The following is a 24681-nucleotide window of genomic DNA, read 5'->3' on the forward strand; positions in this document are numbered from 1 at the left end:
GTCTACCACTGCATGAGAATAAAATAATCTAATTGAATTATATTGATGTCCCGTTGCAGAAATTCACACTTGATTTAAACTGACTGACAAAAAACCCCAAAAACTTACAAACCTGACAGGGAACCAGAGATTGAGGTTTGAGTTTATGTTGATTTATATTTGCTCAATGTACATAACCCATTTTTCTTTTATTCCTGTCCATCAATTTACTTTTTTTTTTTTTTTTTTTTTTTTTTTTTTTACTGGTTATTTTTCTTTGTGAATACATTTTTGTTGACATATGTTTGACTTTGCAGCAGATTGTTCTTGTTTTAATATTTCCCACATAAATCTTGGTGGCTGACATTTTGTTTTTATACTCACCCCAAACACAATTTTGGGGGAATCACCTTTGTCCGTCCATCTGATTTGTCTGAGATGTGAAAGTGTTACTCCTACTTGAACCATTTGTTGAATTTTGAAACTTCACACATTGTAAGGACACCGTATGCATGAAGGAAAAATAATTGTGGTCCAGCATCTCCAAGAAGAGTTGTTGTAGTACCTTATGTTCATCAGTTACACGTATATACAGAGTTGTTGGGCCCGTTAATAGAGGTTGACCACTTTGTTAATCCAGCCATTTCATCACAAAAATGTACCGTCATCAATATATAATCCACGCAACTGCAGTAAACTGGCTGTCTGGTGCTTCTCAGACAGCTGACATTCCTTTCAGTACATCTCGTCCTGCACAATGCTGACTTACCAGCCTTATTCTGAAAGCAGATTTGCACCTCATCACATTTTAGAAATGTGGGTTTGCTTTTTCAACAAGAAAATTTGATCTCTTTAACGTCTTAATATTTTATTTGATTTTTAGAAGATGTTGCTCTTCATGGAATTGAACATGTGAGCGGAGATGAAACTTTATGCTAGCCTGTGTAACCTCATCCGACCCAAATGCGTCAACTGAATTTACTTTCCAGTCACCGTGTGAAAGTGAATTTCGCTTTTAATCTCAACTGGGAGGCTCTAATTATCCTTGGTTCTTCTCTGTGGGTTAATCATTGCTTCACAGGCAGTCTTTATCTGCAATCGGTGCCAGCAATGTGCATCAAACATTCAGAGAAAGGTGGATCACAATGAAGACTTGACTTTATTTCATAGACCTTCCTATTCTTTTTCCTCTTTATGTTTATTTTACCAGGATTGTTATTGTGAAGGCCACACTTTCCTGATACTACTAAGGACTTTTATTCTTTACTTATGAAGTACTTCACTGTATTAGCCCAGCAAGCATCTCATTCATCATTATCTGAAAGCTCAGGACATTCAAGGTCAACATTGCCAGACATGCTTCTACACTGTAATAATCTGATTGAATTGGATTAAAGCAACAGTCCTACATGAGCAGTAATGGCAGCCAAGGCTGAACAGAAGGGAAAAGAACCCTGCTTAATGTTTTTATTGCAGGGTCATTCTGCATATGGCACCAGCGCTGTCTGCCATGTATGCACAGAGCTACTAGCTGCAGAGAAATATGACGCATAGGTGCAATTATAAGCACCTCGTATTGCACTTTGATGTCTATCAAGACCTGTATGTAGTAGCATTTGAATTATTCACCAAAATGCATGCTGTCTGGGTTAGTTGTAACCTCCTCTTTGGCAAATGTAATCAGAAAGGTACCAAGCAGTATCCACAGTGGAGTACTTCATCTAGTGAATTTTTGTGCAAAAGACAAAAAAAATAAGAATAAACTATATGCACAAGCAAAGTTTATATTTCAATGTTTGAATTGAGAATTCCGGGAATGCCAGGTTTGAGATTGCACCGCGTGCGTCAGAGCACCTGAAATAAACAAATGTTCTTCAGCGAGCAAATGTCTGAGGTTCTAACTTTATGGGATGATGATGCTGCGTTTCTCTCAGGCTGGAATGGTCGGCCTGGTTGGCACATGAACTGGAAAGCGCCTGAAGGCACCATATAGTTCAGACAACAGAAGACAGAAAGGAAGGATATGTGTACAGTATTGTTGTTAGGAAATTAGTTCTTATTAATCTAACTTCATGCTGGTAAGGGATTCAGAGTGGGCCACAAGTCACCTCGCCACAGCCAGTCGTGGCACAGGAAGCAGAGCCGACTAATGACAACAATGTCAAATGTGTATGTGCTGTTTTTAATTCTGATGTGTGCCATTATTACGGTAAACAAGTAATAATTGTGGATTAATTGCTGTCCGAGGTAACTGGAGTGTAAACATAATTTCTCCACTGTGAGATCAATAAAGTATATGTCTATGTATCAGACAGAAAAACTGTCGCAGAGGAGAGAGTTGGCAGTGTCTAAATACAAGTGAAGAAAAGGAGATGAAGATGGTGGATGTACATCTTTGTCTCTTTGTTTGGCAACTTGAGAAGATGATAACTGTTAACATAGCATAACTTTCCTGTTTTGAATCAGTATGGCATCAACAAATTGTGAACTGAAAGTAAAGTTCAAACGGGTACATCTATCCTTTATACTGCATACTGCTAGCAAGCCTGTTGAATATATATATATTTTTTTTTAAACATTTGCCATTTGGTATGCTTATGTATTTTGGGTCAAGGATGAATCCTGCGAAAACAGATAGTTGATAGGACAAATATTTTTGGAGAAATTAACAATTTTAGCTAACCAGTAAGCAGTGAACATTGTGCTGCAGTGTACCATGGGAGTTTGGGGTTTTAAATGTTATTATGGTTCATGCTAGTTTAACAGTGTTGTTAGTGTTATTGATTTATTATGTTTTTGTAGTTCATTTGGTTTAGTGTCATGTTGTTGTTACCATGACTGAGTTAAGTGTTATGCTACTGGTACCATAAGTGAAAAGTGTAGTGCTATTGATGTTTTCCACCACAATCTCTGTGTGCCATATTAAAAGCATCTACTTACAGCAGAATGCAGAAATGACAAAAAGCTCTGCGTGTGTGCATACAATTTCTATCACACACAAATTGTAGAGAGCTGACAATTACTGTTTGGTATGCTTATTTATTTTGGATCAAGGATGAACGTCATTGAAACAGAACATTGATAGGACTAATATATTTATAGTAGCTACATATATTTGCTAACAACACTGAACAATGGACATTGATATTTACATTCTAGACTCGCATACCAATCCATGTGAGTCTAGTCTAGGGGGTGGTAAATAATCTATATATTAAAAGTGTGAGTGCATGATTTTATTTCATAAGTTTATTGTAAATGCACAATATAATTGTAAATATATTAAAAATACATGGATGACACAAAAGTGAACACTTATTTCCATTGTAGTCCATTAAAAAAAAATCAAATGACAAAATAGAAGTAATAATGAAATAATAATAATAATACTGATTATAATAAGTGTCTATATGATAACAGGAACCTAAACAGTAAATTAACATTAAAAAAATGTATGTACCTAACAGGAAATAAAAGGGTTGAGGTCTAAGGTTTGAAAAACATTCTGGACTCACACGCCATTCCAACTCATTATAGAAACTTTGCATAATTTATTACCACCCTTGAAAAATATTACCTACCTATTGTATAAACACTACCTGATCTAGAGCCTGTGGATCCCCACGGACCACACGCCAGTTGTTAATATTATTATATTCATATCAATCAATCAATCAATTTATTTATTTTTTTTATATAGCGCCAAATCATAACAAACAGTTGCCCCAAGGCGCTTTATATTATAAGGCAAGGCCATACAATAATTATGTAAAACCCCAACGGTCAAAACGACCCCCTGTGAGCAAGCACTTGGCTACAGTGGGAAGGAAAAACTCCCTTTTAACAGGAAGAAACCTCCAGCAGAACCAGGCTCAGGGAGGGGCAGTCTTCTGCTGGGACTGGTTGGGGCTGAGGGAGAGAACCAGGAAAAAGACATGGTGTGGAGGGGAGCAGAGATCAATCACTGATTAAATGCAGAGTGGTGCATACAGAGGAAAAAGAGAAAGAAACAGTGCATCATGGGAACCCCCCAGCAGTCTACGTCTATAGCAACATAACTAAGGGATGGTTCAGGGTTACCTGATCCAGCCCTAACTATAAGCTTTAGCAAAAAGGAAGTTTTAAGCCTAATCTTAAAAGTAGAGAGGGTGTCTGTCTCCCTGATCTGAATTGGGAGCTGGTTCCACAGGAGAGGAGCCTGAAAGCTGAAGGCTCTGCCTCCCATTCTACTCTTACAAACCCTAGGAACTACAAGTAAGCCTGCAGTCTGAGAGCGAAGCGCTCTATTGGGGTGATATGGTACTACGAGGTCCCTAAGATAAGATGGGACCTGATTATTCAAAACCTTATAAGTAAGAAGAAGAATTTTAAATTCTATTCTAGAATTAACAGGAAGCCAATGAAGAGAGGCCAATATGGGTGAGATATGCTCTCTCCTTCTAGTCCCCGTTAGCACTCTAGCTGCAGCATTTTGAATTAACTGAAGGCTTTTTAGGGAACTTTTAGGACAACCTGATAATAATGAATTACAATAGTCCAGCCTAGAGGAAATAAATGCATGAATTAGTTTTTCAGCATCACTCTGAGACAAGACCTTTCTGATTTTAGAGATATTGCGTAAATGCAAAAAAGCAGTCCTACATATTTGTTTAATATGCGCTTTGAATGACATATCCTGATCAAAAATGACTCCAAGATTTCTCACAGTATTACTAGAGGTCAGGGTAATGCCATCCAGAGTAAGGATCTGGTTAGACACCATGTTTCTAAGATTTGTGGGGCCAAGTACAATAACTTCAGTTTTATCTGAGTTTAAAAGCAGGAAATTAGAGGTCATCCATGTCTTTATGTCTGTAAGACAATCCTGCAGTTGAGCTAATTGGTGTGTGTCCTCTGGCTTCATGGCTAGATAAAGCTGGGTATCATCTGCGTAACAATGAAAATTTAAGCAATACCGTCTAATACTGCCTAAGGGAAGCATGTATAAAGTGAATAAAATTGGTCCTAGCACAGAACCTTGTGGAACTCCATAATTAACTTTAGTCTGTGAAGAAGATTCCCCATTTACATGAACAAATTGTAATCTATTAGACAAATATGATTCAAACCACCGCAGCGCAGTGCCTTTAATACCTATGGCATGCTCTAATCTCTGTAATAAAATTTTATGGTCGACAGTATCAAAAGCAGCACTGAGGTCCAACAGAACAAGCACAGAGATGAGTCCACTGTCCGAAGCCATAAGAAGATCATTTGTAACCTTCACTAATGCTGTTTCTGTACTATGATGAATTCTAAAACCTGACTGAAACTCTTCAAATAGACCATTCCTCTGCAGATGATCAGTTAGCTGTTTTACAACTAACCTTTCAAGAATTTTTGAGAGAAAAGGAAGGTTGGAGATTGGCCTATAATTAGCTAAGATAGCTGGGTCAAGTGATGGCTTTTTAAGTAATGGTTTAATTACTGCCACCTTAAAAGCCTGTGGTACATAGCCAACTAACAAAGATAGATTGATCATATTTAAGATCGAAGCATTAAATAATGGTAGGGCTTCCTTGAGCAGCCTGGTAGGAATGGGGTCTAATAGACATGTTGATGGTTTGGATGAAGTAACTAATGAAAATAACTCAGACAGAACAATCGGAGAGAAAGAGTCTAACCAAATACCTGCATCACTGAAAGCAGCCAAAGATAACGATACGTCTTTGGGATGGTTATGAGTAATTGTTTCTCTAATAGTTAAAATTTTGTTAGCAAAGAAAGTCATGAAGTCATTACTAGTTAAAGTTAATGGAATACTCAGCTCAATAGAGCGCTGACTCTTTGTCAGCCTGGCTACAGTGCTGAAAAGAAACCTGGGGTTGTTCTTATTTTCTTCAATTAGTGATGAGTAGAAAGATGTCCTAGCTTTACGGAGGGCTTTTTTATAGAGCAACAGACTCTTTTTCCAGGCGAAGTGAAGATCTTCTAAATTAGTGAGACGCCATTTCCTCTCCAACTTACGGGTTATCTGCTTTAAGCTATGAGTTTGTGAGTTATACCACGGAGTCAGGCACTTCTGATTTAAAGCTCTCTTTTTCAGAGGAGCTACAGCATCCAAAGTTGTCTTCAATGAGGATGTAAAACTATTGATGAGATACTCTATCTCACTTACAGAGTTTAGGTAGCTACTCTGCACTGTGTTAGTATATGGCATTAGAGAACATAAAGAAGGAATCATATCCTTAAACCTAGTTACAGCGCTTTCTGAAAGACTTCTAGTGTAATGAAACTTATTCCCCACTGCTGGGTAGTCCATCAGAGTAAATGTAAATGTTATTAAGAAATGATCAGACAGAAGGGGGTTTTCAGGGAATACTGTTAAGTCTTCTATTTCCATACCATAAGTCAGAACAAGATCTAAGATATGATTAAAGTGGTGGGTGGACTCATTTACATTTTGAGCAAAGCCAATAGAGTCTAATAGATTAAATGCAGTGTTGAGGCTGTCATTCTCAGCATCTGTGTGGATGTTAAAATCGCCCACTATAATTATCTTATCTGAGCTAAGCACTAAGTCAGACAAAAGGTCTGAAAATTCACAGAGAAACTCACAGTAATGACCAGGTGGACGATAGATAATAACAAATAAAACTGGTTTTTGGGACTTCCAATTTGGATGGACAAGACTAAGAGTCAAACTTTCAAATGAATTAAAGCTCTGTCTGGGTTTTTGATTAATTAATAAGCTGGAATGGAAGATTGCTGCTAATCCTCCGCCTCGGCCCGTGCTACGAGCATTCTGACAGTTAGTGTGACTCGGGGGTGTTGACTCATTTAAACTAACATATTCATCCTGCTGTAACCAGGTTTCTGTAAGGCAGAATAAATCAATATGTTGATCAATTATTATATCATTTACCAACAGGGACTTAGAAGAGAGAGACCTAATGTTTAATAGACCACATTTAACTGTTTTAGTCTGTGGTGCAGTTGAAGGTGCTATATTTTTTTCTTTTTGAATTTTTATGCTTAAATAGATTTTTGCTGGTTATTGGTGGTCTGGGAGCAGACACGTCTCTACGGGGATGGGGTAATGAGGGGATGGCAGGGGGAGAGAAGCTGCAGAGAGGTGTGTAAGACTACAACTCTGCTTCCTGGTCCCAACCCTGGATAGTCACGGTTTGGAGGATTTAAGAAAATTGGCCAGATTTCTAGAAATGAGAGCTGCTCCATCCAAAGTGGGATGGATGCCGTCTCTCCTAACAAGACCAGGTTTTCCCCAGAAGCTTTGCCAATTATCTATGAAGCCCACCTCATTTTTTGGACACCACTCAGACAGCCAGCAATTCAAGGAGAACATGCGGCTAAACATGTCACTCCCGGTCCGATTGGGGAGGGGCCCAGAGAAAACTACAGAGTCCGACATTGTTTTTGCAAAGTTACACACCGATTCAATGTTAATTTTAGTGACCTCCGATTGGCGTAACCGGGTGTCATTACTGCCGACGTGAATTACAATCTTACCAAATTTACGCTTAGCCTTAGCCAGCAGTTTCAAATTTCCTTCAATGTCGCCTGCTCTGGCACCCGGAAGACAATTGACTATGGTTGCTGCTGTCGCTAACTTCACATTTCTCAAAACAGAGTCGCCAATAACCAGAGTTTGATCCTCGGCGGGTGTGTCGTCGAGTGGGGAAAAACGGTTAGAAATGTGAACGGGTTGGCGGTGTACACGGGGCTTCTGTTTAGAACTACGCTTCCTCCTCAGTCACCCAGTCGGCCTGCTTTCCCGGTTGCTCGGGATCTGCCAGAGGGGAACTAACGGCGGCTAAGCTACCTTGGTCCGCACCGACTACAGGGGCCTGGCTAGCTGTAGAATTTTCCACGGTGCGGAGCCGAGTCTCCAATTCGCCCAGCCTGGCCTCCAAAGCTATGAATAAGCTACACTTATTACAAGTACCGTTACTGCTAAAGGAGGCCGAGGAATAACTAAACATTTCACACCCAGAGCAGAAAAGTGCGGGAGAGACAGGAGAAGCCGCCATGCTAAACCGGCTAAGAGCTAGTAGCTGCGCTAAGCTAGCGGATTCCTAAAAACACACAAAGTGAATAATGTGTAAATAATTTTAGAGGTGATTCAGCAGAAGGAGTGCTTTAGTTAAGGCACGTGAAGATTACACTGGGAAACAAATCGTTATCTAGATAACTAAATCAATCTAACTGCGCAGATTAAACAGCTAACAGATACAGCAAAACACCGCTGTGCTCCGGAACAGGAAGTGATACAATACCGCAGTGAGAGCCAACGACCAGTAGAGGCCCATATGCAGAAAGAGAGAGAGAGATATGCCTGTGTGTTTTTATAGCCAAGACCACATGATCACATATGTCTAATTTCATATAAATTAGACATGTGAACATGTGGCCTTGTTCACATATGTCTAATATGTGAACATGTATGTAAATATCTGTACTTGCAGATCTACATCTGTGCATATGTAAATATCTGTATAGAGACACTTGCCGATGAACAAGCAAGAATAAAATACTATAAAAAACTGGTTACATGTGTATTTGTAAAGTAGAACTTTCAGCAAAGTTCCCGTCAGTAGATTCGTCCTGTGATGGATGTGGACTCACCAGCTTATATTTTGGAAATATCCCAAGAATAACGGCATGCTGGCTGAATGACGGCTGGGCTGGAAAGAGCAGGAAGTGCACTTTTTAAACCCATAAAACACAATGACAGAGGACGAAAGTGATCATAATGAGAAGGATGTAACCACCCGTTTTTGGGTTTGTTACCTTCCCCAGCGATGTTGTGTTTTCACCCGTGTTTGTCTGTTTGCTTGTGAACAGCCTGTAACGCACAATTTTTCCACATATCCTTCTGAATTTTTTACAGAGGATTCATATCCTGATAAGCAAGAACTGATTCAATTTTCAAGGTCAAAGGTCAAACTGAGGAAAAATCTTGGAAAATTGGTAAAATCCCTGTCCTTTAACATTCAATGAATATTAAAAAAAAAAGTCATAACTCTGTCAAAAAAGAACATTTCTTTCATATTTGAGAGTGTTATGTAGGATGGTTTGCTTTATCACCTGACAAAGTTTAATCCGGATCTGATCCGGACTGTGGATTTTGTTGATTTATGTCTTAGCTTTAGTCGCCCTGTAGCGGTAGCATTCAGTCACCCATCCTTTCTTTTGTTTGTTTTTTTTGTTTGTTTTTGTTTGTTTGTTCATTTTAAGTGGCTTCAAAGAACCTTTTTGGGGTGTCCTCCCGCCTTTCTGTTCTCTGCTGTTTGCTTTTGTGGCATTCCCGTTGTTAAAGTGGTGTTTAAAAAAAAAAAAATCGAAGTTGTCTTTATTTAAGGTACAATAGTAGGCGGGCGTTAGTTCAAATAGTCGGTGATCGTTTTTTCTTCTTGTTCAGTGTAGAAACATTATCCGGTCCTTGTAACTATGGCTGGCGGTAAAGCAGGCAAAGACTCCGGGAAGACTAAGACCAAGGCCATCTCGCGCTCGCAGAGAGCGGGGCTGCAGTTCCCAGTGGGTCGCATCCACAGACACCTCAAGTCCAGAACCACCAGCCACAGTAGAGTTGGAGCCACCACTGCGGTGTACAGCACGGCTATCCTGGAGTACCTGACCACCGAGGTTCTAGAGCTGGCAGGGAACGTGTCCAAAGATCTGAAGGTGAAGCGTATCACCCCGCGTCACTTGCAGCTGGCCATTAGAGGAGACGAGGAGCTGGATTCACTCATCAAAGCAACCACTGCTGGAGGAGGTGTGATCCCGCACATCCACAAGTCCCTGATCGGGAAGAAGGGCCAGCAGAAGACCGTATAACTGTGTTGTTGACATTTGAATCTAATATTGAAAAGCCCATTTGGTGCACATTTTGCATTATATCTCAATCAAAAGTGCCTCAGTGACTCTCATTTTTGACAGTGAGGTGCAAACTGGCACTCTCAATGAATAGATTAAGTCTGATCCGTATTTCACATTTAGAGGAGCCCTTTTGATTGATATTTTGTATTATATTTTACCTTATGAATAAGTCACTTCTAACAGGACTTGACCTCAAACATTTTTCAAGGTAAAATTAATGAATTGATTTCTTAATTTGTGCTGCTGTCTTTCTGAAAAAGTTAAGTAATAGGGTCATCAGAGGTCAGCCGACACTCCGCATCATTTTAGTTTGTAGTGTTGGCCAGTGCTGGTTAGTCTTGAACCAATTGTGCTATTGTTCAAACAATTGACATACGTTTTGTTAGAGTTGAAAAAAATGTGATGGGGCCAACTCCACACAAGTACAACTTGGAGCACTTATTTGCAAGCGCCACATTGTGTCCATTTCCTGCTGAGAGAGAGTCAGAGAGAAATTTTTGTTTATTTCTAACCTCATCCTGGTGAAGGTACAGACAGATGACACTGACATTTCTTGGCTCGTATCAAGGTGTGTGTGTGTGTCAGCTGACTTGTGTGTATACTTCGTGGCTTGTGGCTTTGTGTGTTGGTGTGGTACTAGTGCAACAGTATTATTGTACGCCACGTGCCATGTTTGCATTTGTGTTCATGTGTGTTAACTGTGGAGTCACAGCAGACTTGATCCAGGATGTCGTGAGAGAACAGAGAAGTTTCAGAAGAAGTTGGTTTCAGCATTTTATCCGGATATTCCACTGTTAAAGGAGATTTTTTTTTAATGAAAGACGTGCGGACGGGTCCGCGCGTCGGCTCACAGCCGCCGCGACGCTCCGCCACAGGAAAAACACCTCTGTTGGAAGCCTTAAGGACAAGTTGGAACATGTCCAGCTGTTAAACAATTTCTCATATACTCACTCCACTGAAAGCCACCAAAAGCCGCCTGGATTTTACAAATGGTTATCAACACGGAGGTGTTTTTCCTGTGCCACCGCGCCGGCTGCGTCCCGACGCGCGGACCCGGCCGCACGTCTTTCATTAAAAAATCTCCTTTAACAGTGGAATATCCGGATAAAATGCTGAAACCGACTTCTTCTGAAACTTCTCTGTTCTCTCACGACGTCCTGGATCAATAGAGCCTGAAATGTGGAGGTTTTCAGCTTGAAACAGGCTGATGACGCCGCCTGAGAGCGCAGCGCGACGTCTCGCACCGTGGGAAGTCCTTAAAGCGACAGTGTCACCTCAAATCTCTCATCAGCCGTTAAAATTTTCACTGAAAGCCAGCTTAATTTTTCGAACCATGTCCACTTCGATGTGTCTCACAGGTTTAGAAAAAATTTTGATCAAACAAAGCGCCAGTCTCTCAGCAACTTCTCGGACAAAGGAATTCCGACGACGGGCTGGACGACTCCTCCCACAAGGAGTGCTCACAGGCGAATGACGTCACCGACAGGCGTGGAAAAACTCACGCATGCGCACGAGGGTTCATGCATGTCTGACGTAAAAACATATGAATGAAATCCATATAGTTTTAGAAAAAAATAAAAAGGACCTATACTTTATGGACAGCCCTCGTGTGTGTGTGTGTGTGTGTGTATATATATATGTATATATATATATATATATATATATATATATATATATATATATATATATTATTGGATTGATCGGTATTTGTGAATTAAACTCTATTTAAACATGAGTGTGCGTGCGGAGCGAACAGTCACTTCAACTGCCGCTTTATGCCAGAGACCTAACAAAACCGTGGTGCGCATTTTAAAAACCCAGAGCCTAGATAGTCGTACTCTCACAGGTAATACTGGCTTTGTGACACCAAAACACACTATTAAAGAAAGTCTCCATGCATCAGCTTCCAACAATGAGTTAACTACAGACTCAAACGTGCATGTGAGATGAGGAAATTTGCAGAGGCCACACATCTGACTTGGCTGATTTCTCTTTTTTTTTCCTTCCCTGTCCTTGGTCATTTATGCTCAGCATTAAGTAACGGTACAGATATGGATGGCGCCTTCTGTCTGCGATCTGCATTCATTTAATCCATATTGTGTCTGCTGGAATGACTTTGTGTCAAACAAGCAGTTGCTTAGGGAGACTTAGATGAGATATTTTGGCCATGTGACGCATTTCTCTGTGCATTTCCAGCACATAGGTGCCTTAGTGTTGAAGCTAGAGCAGTGTAGCTGCAGCTCAAAGAAGAAGCACACAATGAAAATGGGTAACATAAAATCTTGTCATGAAATATATATTTCATAGCCATACAGGCCACCTGCTACTTAAACTTTGTTTCTTTTGCTGTGGAAACATTATAACAACTTTGACAGTCACCATGTTTGATGTTGTCAGACAGAAACTTTCAAGAGGGCCTACAGTGTCCTCTAGTGGATGTTTTTGTTCACCACCCACGTCAATGTAAAAGACACATGGAAGTATGTGGGCAGTGACAGTTACTCCGAAGCAGTTGATAGATTTCCATACAGTACGTAAATGTTGCCTCAATAAACGATCAATCTGACGATCAATCTGGTGCAAACTTTATTGTAATAATTTTTTAATCTTTAGCACAAATGTGATTAAAGCATCCATTCTTCTCCTAAGACAGATCTTGCTTGATGAATATGAGAAATTTCCCTTTTAATGCTTGCTCTGCAGGCTTTTGTGTGCACACAAGCACAGCGCTATTTCAGCTCACCCCTCTGGGTCAGTCATGCTGAAGCTTCTTGTTAGTTTCTGCCAAACAAACAAAAGGTCCTTCAGTGCAAATTGCCCACTGCGCCGGGCAGTAGCGGCGATGTTATGCGTGTTCTCAGAGCCACACAAACGCATGCCTGTGAGGATTGGGAGGATTCATTCGAAGTGGGTCTTGCAAGTGATGACGGCAGTGTTGAAAACCTTTCACTGAAGCTGAAGATAGTTTGAGTTTGCGTTGACTATTTCAGGATTTGAGCTTTTGCAAACCAACAAAGATTTTTCTGTGCAGGAATGCCTCCTGAAATGCTGAATTTTGACATTTGCAGCTTGATAAATGCCAAGAATCTGCAAGAATTTTTCAAAAACTGTATATATAAGCGTGTTTCACAGTGTTGGCTCATCTACCCTCTAGGCTGTAGATGATACAGTTCGGTGTATCTGGTCTTTGAAGTCTTTGTAGTCATCTCCATGTCAGATGGACATTGGTGCCTCATTTGTAATGTATAGTTCCCCTCACCCCAGAGTATGTGAGTGATCCCTGTGTGACAGGGATGATCTAAGTGGTCCTGAGGCAGTGCGAACATTGCGTCTGTCCCTCAAAAGAGGAAAAATAAAGTGTGAGCACCTGTGCAAGTTCAGGTTTCACCCTGTAGCTTTACTACTTGCACTATGCAAACGCGCTGTGGATGTCTGAAAAGTGGTCAATTTTGATTTGAGCGTTAATGAGGACTTCCACAAACCACATCAGTTTTTACAGAAACTTACATCTTGACCTAAAGATTATAGAGAAGTGGGTCTTAGTATCTTTAGCCAAAGAACAAACAGGGGGGAATTAAAAGTAAGCATTCCTTACACCAAACGTAATAAAAATAGCAAAACTGAATGCAGCTGATCATTCTCTGTGCATAGCTAACCACAGTTATCAGATCTTCAAATGTTGCTGTCTGGTCCTTTATTAAGCGTCTGGGGTTCCTTTGTCCCAGTGGGGGAGACGGTGGTGCCTGCTTAACCTGATGTTTTTGGAAATTAAAACTAGAAAAACGTCTGTTGCTGCAGACACTAAATGAAATGTGTAAGGCTAATGGTGATAATGGATTTCCTGAATGTATATTAAAGTAAAAGCATTTTAATCACAATCTGTTGTAGAACAAAGCACGCAGATGACAAAACATTTGCTCACTGAGCAGAAAAAAACTAATAATAGATCAATAGGTGTCACATGCAGGGACACATTCCCTTCAAGCCTTGTCCCATCTGAGTTTGGTAGTAGGACACTGATTGTTCTTTTTTTTTTTTTTTTTTTTTTTAAACCTCCGTGATTTTCCTGAGTGGGTCTATTTTGAGTTAAGGTTTCAGTGTTATCATTTTTGTCCCTTTTTGTCATTTTTTTTTTTTTAAGTTACCATACAAAAGTGTTGATGTGGATTCTGACACAGAATTACTCAGTGCAGTTGACGAGATGGAGAAATCTGTGAGTCTGCTCACCGAATTTCCGGTTTGGCATGAAGACGCTGTTGCTACTGGAAGCTTCATTGAAAACACGGCTCCAGGTCGAAGTACTTACAAAAAAATAAACCATGCAAACGATGGAATTGGATTAGAATGGAAATAACCCCCTTGTGTCTGATGATTTGCGTACTTCGGACGTTAATGCTGGATATCCGAAAACTCATTTTGCGACCATAAAATCCAGCATTAACGTCCGCAAATCATCAGAGTCAGCAGCTTTATTCCCTAAATCAAGACCCTGTCAGTTTCATGAGTGGGTGCCTGCATTCTGAAATCAACTTCTCTCACACTTTTAGGAGGAATTTCATGAAACTTGGTACAAGTCCTTGTTATAGGTTGGTAATATGCATATTGTAATATTGTACAAGACTGACACATTTTGGCAGAGTTATTGCCCTTGATTAACAAACCTAGACACTGTCAGTGTCTTCATTCTGAAGTCAACTATCACATACCTTGAAATGTTATGAGGATGTAACAAGCACATGTACAAACCAGAATTTGCCAGCGGGGGATATTGTGCTCTCAGGGCACTCTTGTTTTTAATGTAGTGATGTAACATTTGGAAAGCTGATGTCATCTGGGACCTTCGCCTACCTTCTGTGGTTATGTGATGTTCTGAGGAATTGTCTTTCATGTCCAGGTGATGCCTGCAGAAAGTAAAGTTACAGACTTTAGCTCCTGTAACTAAACCAATGGTTTTTCTTTCATATTTTTTCTTTCTTTCTTCATTTTTTGCTTTCTTTTCTCTTTTTCTTTACTTTTCTTCATCTCGTCTGTCGGCTGTACTGTACGCGCTTGCAGACACTGCAGTGATTTCACGGCTCTTAACGAACCACAAAGCCTCCATTATGGCACCTTTGGCCAGAATAAACTCGCTAACCTCCCTCCTTTCTCTCCCTCTTCTTCCTCCTCTTCACATTCACACTTTTATCCACGTCTGTGACATCGGAGACAAAGCAACGCTCCCTTTCTTAGCTTTTTCCCCCCATCATGCTGATACGCAGTTGGGGGAGAAAAAGCAAAAGTGGACGGCAGGAAGAAGAAAGAGGAGCTGTGGAATGACGTAGGAATTGTACACTTAATTATTAGCTTTCTAATTAGACCCAGTTGCTTGTCTTCGCCCCCTTTGAAGCCTCCTCTACCGGGCTCCCCACAATGCACTTGGGAGAGATGCAGGAGGAGGAGACGGGTGATGGAGTGGGGGGTTGCCGGGAATGTGGGTCAGGAGAATTTCTGGAGATGCTAATGATGAAAAAGGGAGAGTTTCGGGGTTCAGTTCTCCCTCTGCGTTTCTCTCGCTCGCTTATTCACTGGCAAAAGGCTGGAATACTTTTTTTTATGTTGAATTCCCCTCACACACATTATTCATATGTGACAGATGCTGTACCGTCAACACACACACACACACACACACACGTCACATGAGCCTCATTGTTTTGGTTTGCAGCAGAGATAAAACCCGGCTCTGTTACACTCCTCTGTAAGTGAGACAAAGAGCACTTATGTCACATACGGCACGTTCCTCTGATACACGGAGAATACGTGTCTGTGTGAGCGTTGGTCCACTTCACTCCTTTTTACATTTGCATTTTGATTTTTGGTTTATTATTTTAAAACAGCTAGATTTTCAGACACATTAGCCTATATGTTGTTTCCTGTTTTCTAATCACCGGACTGTCTGGGCGTCGTGTGCAAGCGCGCCTGTATGCGGCATCATGCGAGCGGCGTGTTGATGGCACCAGCATGACACACTTCCCCTTTACATATGGGCTAGTTACACACCCATTACAACACTGAGGACCACAGCACATGTTGCAAATGCACACGGAGAACGAAAAAAAAGCTTGGAAAAGTGCTTGGAAAATCCACAAATTTAAACAGAAATGGGATTAAGAAAATGTTTTCCCACGTAGAAGTGACTGCAATTACAGAAAGCGATCTATCTAGAAACAATGCAGGGTTTCATTATTAGTTTACGCCGACATATTTTGATAGTTTGAGGTAGCACCAGGCTGGGAATAAGAGATCCCCAGATAATAAATACGTTGAAGGAGATCCACAATGAAAAATGCACCTTTCAAAATTTCTCTATTTCATTGTGGCATTCCGAGAAGGAATACCATGTTCAGGCAAGGTTTGAATAGCAAATATGATTTATTTAATTTTTAACCCACAAATATCAATTAATGGTTTGGGCTAATAAGACTGAACCAGTGTGTTGACCTGTGGGGATCCACGGGTTCTAGATTGGGTAGCATTTATAAAACAGGTAGCTGACATTTTTTTTAAGGGTGGTAATAAATTTTGCAAAGTTTCTATCATGATTTTTAACTGATAGTGCAGGAAAATAAAACGACAGTTTTGTAATTATATTTATTATTTGTCACATTTAGTTGATGTCTTGTTTTACAACTGGTAAGGTTGAGATATTTCCTTTTGTTCAGAGTCTGTCTGGTTAGCAGGGACATAATAATGGTGATATCAGCATCCATTGTTTACTGTTCTTACCTAATATCCATAATTTGTCCAAAAATATTAGTCCTATCAGCTTTTTGTTTTTGCGGCGTTCATCCTTGACCCAAAATACATAAGCATACCAAATGGCAAATGTCAGCTCTCCCCAGTTTCTCCGTGTTCTAAGTTGCACATGCACACAGAGGACACTTGGCTTTTAATATATAAATTATTGGATATATAAATGTCATTTACTGTTTTAAAATTATTTACTTTTTTACAACCATGCCAGATCATGGAGCCTGTCAGTTCGAGGAAGTTGGCAGCAAATGCTAACCATACAGCAGAATAAAGTGTCTATAATACTTGTAAAAGGTGAGATGTTTTAAAGATCATATAGATATGTTACATACTGCTCAAAATAATAAGAGGAGCACTGTGTTCCCCTAATTACTTTGAGCAGTGTAAAAAGCTTACATGTACCACTTGACCACCAAGCATTTTGAGCTGTAGTCGAGGTGACTATCTACTCTATGGCTTTGGTGCGCCCTATGTATAGATCTTTGTGATGTCAGAAAGCAAGTTGTTGAAATACCATAAAATGTGTAAAAGACAGCAACGACAATCATTTTACCTGATCCAGATCTGACCTCAGCTTGATAGAATGCGATAAATGCTAATTTCATGTTACGTGTACCTTCAACCACAGCTTCCATCATGCATGTGATGATATGTTTATTCCCTCCAACAAACCCAGAAATGTCCAGTAGGTGGCAGATTGGTATATAGTTTATGTAACATTCATTTAATGATTAAAAAGCATTTTCTAAATTGATGGCACAGTCATACCCAAGAATTTAAGAATGCTGAAACTAATTAGTTTTCCCTTTGATTTAATGGACTGATGTTGCTGTTCATAGAAAATCTTCAGCAGCCAACACAAAAGAAGCTCATCCAGATTGGTGTACTAAGGGTTATTATTAATATTCATAATGTCAGCTCCATTCTGTCCACACAGTAGCTTGGATGACAAGTTGCACAGAGGGAGCTAACGACCTTGAGAGAGAGATTAAGAGAGAGAGTGATGATGATGGCTGAGGTCAGTCCGTTTTGCGTTGAGGGTCAGACTGGACAGGCGGGGCAGTTCTGCAGCCGTTTCCTCAATGCACTTCCTTTAGTCACCCAGTGAGCACACACACTCTTTGTATTTGCACACTTACAGTGCACTGACTAGTATTTTTGCACCGTTCTTCATCGTTTGTTTTTATAAATTTCATCCAAAATCAGTAATACAAAGACAGCCTTGATAAACAAAGTACAGTGGTGAGTAGTGTATTTATTATTAGTTTTTTAAAAGCAGCCATTTATGTATCAGCCTGGAAAAGTTACCACTCTAGAAGACCACATTGAGAATGTGAAACTGTGGTACATCTCCGGCATCCCAAAATTCCACCATTATAGGATTCCAGATAAATATCTAAGGAATGGTAGGCCAAAGTTTGCAAAGAGAGTCCACAACATCGAGATAGAGGACTAAAAGTAGTGCAAGTGGAACATTAAGGCTTGACTTATTTGCAAAAAAAAAAACAAAAAAAAAATTAAGAAAGCAATAGTGATGCATCTGAGCGTGACGAGTTTAAAATGGAACTTTTATTAAAGACAGGAGTGTCGTTGCTTCTGGTGCAGAGCTAACAAAGCATGTGACAACAAGAATGTCAGACCAACAGTCAAACTTGGCGTTTTGAGACTGTGGCATTGTCACCTTACGATGTAGCGTAAAACTAGCCTTTGACTGATTTGGAGCAGCATGGTCAAAGTCTTCAATTGTACTCTATGAAGATGCCGTGGCTAAAGCTAAAACAAGCCGTAAATGAAATCAATTCTGTAGTCAAGTCAGAATTCTTCTACAGCGACACCCAAGACTGATAATCACATTACCAGAAATGTTTAGTTGTGCTTGTTCCTTCTAAAGGGGGCGGGTGTATAGTTTGTGTTTATTATGGGTAATATTGGTGTTGGATACATTTTTCCTCTCCTAATAAATTAGATCATTTGAAAACTGTATGTAGTTTTACTCGTTTCTCTCGCTTTTTATTTATTTATTTATTTATGTTTTGCTAATGATTTAAAGGTACTGTGTGTAGGATTTATGGGTGTTTATAAGCAGAACGTCAGTGTAGCATTCATAACCTTTTGGTTATTAGTGCTAATTGCCTAAAATAACAAATCAGTGTGTTTTCATAAGCTTATAATGAGCCCTTCATAGTTTCATGGAAAGGCCTCTCATGGAGGCAGCCATGTTGCACCGCCATGTTGATAGACTATCGGAAAAGGGATTTACTTACTCTGTATGAAAGTGACCATGAATCCCCATCGTCAAAGACAAAACAAACAAACAAAAAAACAAACATGAAGGGAAACAAAATTATGACCAGTGATGGAATAATGCAGTCTGCAACCTCACCACTAGATGGCACTAAATTGTACACACTGTAGCTTTAAATTCTTATTTGAACATCTGAGACACTTAAGTTTGGCAACTGTGTAAAACTGAAGAATGACCATTTTCACAGCCTGTGCATGAGCATGTTCACACACACACACACACACACACGCACTCACACCGAGCATTAATGTAGCAACACAATGAGCTCAAGAGCCACTGAGCAAGGTGTTTCCTGTGACCTGGACGACTGCTGCGTCAACACAAACATTCTAGTCTGCAACAACAGTTGCATGTGCCTACAGATGCATGTGTGCACGCGTTGGTTAGACCTCGCAGATTTACTGCTCTGCTTTTGTAAATGTACGTGTGTATTCAGTAAAAGCGGTCAGGTTCACGTCTGTGAAATTCATTCTTTATTCATGCTTTGTCCATATTTTATTCATGTGCTGTTGATGTGTTGGGCGTGAATGAATATTGGATTAAAAGTAGATTTTAATTATGCACGAGCTGAGATATTTTGGACTGTACGCATGTTTCGTGGAATCTTCAGCCGCCGTACAGCCTCTCTCACAAACACGTGCATTTATAGAGTACATATAACAAAACTGTTTCCTAACTGTTGGCTGAGTTTGTTTATGGACCCATTACAGTGAAATTGATGTTGTGTGTGTGTGTGTTTTCCCACAGGCCGTGTACTGCCCTGCCATGGAAAAAATGAAGAGGATTAAGAAGCGTCTGTCATTAACGTTGCGTTCCAGCCAGACCATTGATGAGTCGCTGTCAGAACTGGCTGAGCAGATGAACCTGGAGGACGGCGGCACCAAAGACAACGGTCAGTTTGTCCAGATGTTATTGATGTTTGAGAGAGTTAAAGCTCTGATTGTTTTAGACATGTGGTATTAATGCAAGCGCACTGTGCAAGTGCGAGAGCTGCTAAATGATATTTGATGAAATGTAAATCTTCAATTTTAATTAATTCAAAGGCTGCATGCTGTTTCGGTTTCAGTGAGTCTGAAATGATAAAGGCAGTTCTGCGGTGGGACATATTGCTCAAGGGCATCTCAGTGATGGTATTGAGAATGAGACGAGTCCTGTTCATTCATGTTTCCCACCCACATGTTCCGTCTGCTCTGGGACTAAACTTCTGACTTTTCACAATAACCACAAATATAAATTGTCTGCAGTCTGACAGGGGTGGTGGCCAAGTGGTTAGTGCGCTTGGTTTCAGTGCAGAAGGTTCCCAGTTCAAATCCCATATATATAAATAATATATAAATTCAAGAAACAAACATACAAAGTACTGTTGGTATACTGTCCTGCACATTACGACACACAACACCAAGTTGTGGTGCAGCGATCTGTGCGGACCGCACTCATAGTTCAGCACACACATAAACCAGGGATCAATTGCAAAAGTTTACATCATAGTATGTAATACCGATTTATTTTCATGATGACTTTTACTTTTTAAAACTAATAACTGCATAACTTTCAGTGCAGAGATGTAGTGAAATTGTGTGAGCAGACAAAGCATTTGTGTGTTCACATGAACGGAGCATGTTAAAAACACAGGCTTGTGCTCCACTCGAGGCACCCTGTAAAACTTAACACGTGGCAATAATCTCTCCAGAATATTGAGAAGCTGATGATTGAATGTGCACTGATCTTGCTGAGATTGTTCAGATCAGTGAGGCCATGCCATCTTCAGCTGAGGGCTGAGGGGAGCAGACAACTTCTTCCGATTTTTGCTGAGTGGTATTATTATTATTAATATTATTATTATTATTATCATCAGCGTCAATTTGACCAGTTAACACTCAGCCTCGGCTTGTGTGTCATACAGCACACTGACAAAGTGAGGAACCTTGGGGTAATTTTTGATCCTTCGTTGTCCTTTGGCCTCCACATTAGAAATATTACTAGGACTGCTTTCTTCCACCTGCGAAATATAGCAAAGATTCCTCCCATCCTGTCTATGGCTGATGCTGAGACCCTGATCCATGCATTTATCTCTTCTAGATTGGACTACTCACTGTCCCAGTGAGATCAGATTTTAAGGTTCTGCTACTAACCTATAAAATTATTCATGGACTGCACCCTCCTACCTAGCTGACCTAATTAAACCTTACGTACCGGCCCGGGTTTTACGTTCTCAGGGTGCAGGACTACTTTGTGTCCCTAAGGTGAATAAGAAGTCTGCGGGTCACAGAGCTGTGGAATGATCTCCCTGCATCAATAAAACAATCAGATTCTGTGGAGACTTTCAAGTCCAGACTTAAGACGCACTTATTTTCCCTTTCATATGGCTAGCATACTGGTACAGTTTTGTTTTACGCTTTTTACTCTTTTAATTAATGTTATTAGTAATTGGAGCGGGCAGCGGCCTCAGCTTTACCTAAATTCTGGGTCTTTTAGTGAAGTTTAGGGCTAGTGGCCGGCGATCACCTTAGTATTTCTTCTGTTTTTCTTGTTGTTTAATGTTGGCAAATTATACAGTATTTTTTTGTCTTTGATGCCTGATTCTGTTTTTTTCTCTCTAAGGTGCAGCTCCATCCAGAGATGGGAGTTGTAGTCGTGTTGGTGATCCTCCTGTCCTGTGTGCCAATAGCATTTCTTGTATATTTGTCCGTGAATTGTTCTGTGAATTGTTCTGTAATTTATGTTTGTAGCATGGCCCAAGCAGAGGGTCACCCCTTTGAGTATGGTCTGCTTGAGGTTTCTTCCTCAGAGGGAGTTTTTCCTTACCACTGCTGCTCTGGGGGTTGGTGAGGTTAGACCTTGCTTGTGTGAAGTGCCTTGAGGTAACTCTGTTGTGATTTGGTGCTATATAAATGAAAATAAATTGAAAAGTTAAATTATTGTTATTACCTCCCTCTTACCAGGCAGTGTAGACAGCCTCATTTTTTTAACAAGTTGAAGTTATAAACTCAAGTCTCCATTGTTTCATTTTCTTATTTTTTGTCATGTTGACAAGAACTAATTTTATTCACGAGTACTGTTCATACTGCAATTTATTATGACTAACGGTAAAAGTTTGGTGTTTTCGTTACTGTTGAAGTTTAATATAAGTATTGAACTCAGTTTGTTCCCCCCACCTTTTTTAAGATAATTCAAAAAAAATGATCCAATGCATGACATAAAACCGTGATCCGAACTGAACCATGAATTTTTTTTATCTGTTACACCCCTACACGATCACCCAGCTATAAAATTATACAACAAACAGGATTAAATGCAAATGTGTTTTCTCATAAACTACAGAAGAGTGACTAAAAGAAATAAGGACATTTTATTACCAAAACAGGTGCATTTTCCAAAATATTTGTGATTTTAAAACATTTTAGGCACATTAAATAATTAAGTTTAAGGTTTAATTGTTTTTGTCAAGGCAATAAAGTCCTACATATGTCATTGTTGGACTTTCTTCCTGCACATGTCCATCACCTCCAGTGTGAAGACGTACGCACATACAGATTTTAGAATCATGGTCGACCTTGGGGGTATTTAAATGATGAAACAACAGAATCACTACAGAGTCTGTGTGAGCATGTTGGCATCAGCTACAACCCCTGGCAATAATTATGGAATCACCGGCCTCGGAGGATGTTCATTCAGTTGTTTAATTTTGTAGAAAAAAAGCAGATCACAGACATGACACAAAACTAAAGTCATTTCAAATGGCAACTTTCTGGCTTTAAGAAACACTATAAGAAATCAAGAAAAAAAAATTGTGGCAGTCAGTAACGGTTACTTTTTTAGACCAAGCAGAGGAAAAAAAATATGGACTCACTCAATTCTGAGGAATAAATTATGGAATCACCCTGTAAATTTGCATCCCCAAAACTAACACCTGCATCAAATCAGATCTGCTTGTTAGTCTGCATCTAAAAAGGAGTGATCACACCTTGGAGAGCTGTTGCACCAAGTGGACTGACATGAATCATGGCTCCAACACCAGAGATGTCAATTGAAACAAAGGAGAGGATTATCAAACTCTTAAAAGAGGGTAAATCATCACGCAATGTTGCAAAAGATGGTTGTTCACAGTCAGCTGTGTCTAAACTCTGGACCAAATACAAACAACATGGGAAGGTTGTTAAAGGCAAACATACTGGTAGACCAAGGAAGACATCAAAGCGTCAAGACAGAAAACTTAAAGCAATATGTCTCAAAAATCGAAAATGCACAACAAAACAAATGAGGAACGAATGGGAGGAAACGAGTCAACGTCTGTGACCGAACTGTAAGAAACCGCCTAAAGGAAATGGGATTTACATACAGAAAAGCTAAACGAAAGGCATTAACACCTAAACAGAAAAAAACAAGGTTACAATGGGCTAAGGAAAAGCAATCGTGGACTGTGGATGACTGGATGAAAGTCATATTCAGTGATGAATCTCGAATCTGCATTGGGCAAGGTGATGATGCTGGAACTTTTGTTTGGTGCCGTTCCAATGAGATTTATAAATTTCCACAGTCATTGATGATATGGGGCTGCATGTCAGGTAAAGGCACTGGGGAGATGGCTGTCATTACATCATCAATAAATGCACAAGTTTACGTTGATATTTTGGACACTTTTCTTATCCCATCAACTGAAAGGATGTTTGGGGATGATGAAATCATTTTTCAAGATGATAATGCATCTTGCCATAGAGCAAAAACTGTGAAAACATTCCTTGCAAAGACACATAGGGTCAATGTCATGGCCTGCAAATAGTCCGGAACTTAATCCAATTGAAAATCTTTGGAAGTTGAAGAAAATGGTCCATGACAAGGCTCCAACCTGCAAAGCTGATCTGGCAACAGCAATCAGAGAAAGTTGGAGCCAGATTGATGAAGAGTACTGTTTGTCACTCATTAAGTCCATGCCTCAGAGACTGCAAGCTGTTATAAAAGCCAGAGGTGGTGCAACAAAATACTAGTGATGTGTTGGAGTGTTCTTTTGTTTTTCATGATTCCATAATTTTTTTTCCTCAGAATTGAGTGATTCCATATTTTTTTCCCTCTGCTTGGTCTAAAAAAGTAACCGTTACTGACTGCCACAATTTTTTTTTTCCTGATTTCTTATAGTGTTTCTTAAAGCCAGAAAGTTGCCATTTGAAATGACTTTAGTTTTGTGTCATGTCTGTGATCTGCTTTTTTTTTCTACAAAATTAAACAACTGAATGAACATCCTCCGAGGCCGGTGATTCCATAATTTTTTGCCAGGGGCTGTATAAAGGATTCCGGTGAGTAGTTCTTCATCAAGTTATGTAACAGGACTAAGAGCAGAAAATGTGCTCTGGTACATGTACACACACACACAATTACATGACTGAAAAACAAATAAGGTGTCATTCAAGAAATGAACACGCATTTTCACAGTGGCATGCACAAATTTGTTGGGCTTCTTTATGTAATGATCTGCCTTTTTGGATATGTTAATGGAATCAGTGTGATTGGCTGTCCATTTTGATTTGTTTGATTGACAATGACCACATTGTCCATCATTTAGAGCAATGACTCCTTATCTTTTTTCTTTGGAACCCCTCTGTTCTTTTTGGTTCTTCGAGAGAAAATGACCTGCTTAATTAGTTTTGTTTGTAAAGTGAGAGGGTCATTATGACTTTATTTCATAGGTGAAATTTTAATTTTGATAACTTTTGAGCCTCCTGTGAACTTTGGCG

At 39.8% G+C, this 24681-nt stretch overlaps 2 protein-coding genes across 2 annotated transcripts in view; both read left to right on the forward strand.

Moving 5' to 3' along the window:
* The window catches only part of cdk17 (cyclin-dependent kinase 17), a 58556-nt gene that overhangs the window by 7545 nt on the left and 26330 nt on the right, over positions 1-24681 (forward strand). Inside the window, exon 2 of the mRNA XM_034162925.1 lies at positions 19700-19844. Within this exon, the coding sequence (XP_034018816.1) occupies positions 19718-19844 (127 nt within the window). The 5' untranslated portion in view covers positions 19700-19717. The remainder of the gene's footprint in view (positions 1-19699; positions 19845-24681) is intronic.
* LOC117503710 (histone H2A.Z-like) lies at positions 9334-9816 on the forward strand. The gene has a single exon (XM_034162928.1). The coding sequence runs from the start codon at positions 9430-9432 to the stop codon at positions 9814-9816; it is 387 nt and encodes a 128-aa protein (XP_034018819.1). The 5' UTR covers positions 9334-9429.

The sequence above is a fragment of the Thalassophryne amazonica genome, chromosome 22 (assembly GCF_902500255.1).
Source record: "Thalassophryne amazonica chromosome 22, fThaAma1.1, whole genome shotgun sequence".
Lineage (NCBI taxonomy): Eukaryota > Metazoa > Chordata > Actinopteri > Batrachoidiformes > Batrachoididae > Thalassophryne > Thalassophryne amazonica.

Coding starts and splice junctions, on each gene's coding strand:
- LOC117503710 (XM_034162928.1), top strand. CDS start 9,430: ATGGCTGGCGGTAAAGCAGGCAAAGACTCCGGGAAGACTAAGACCAAG.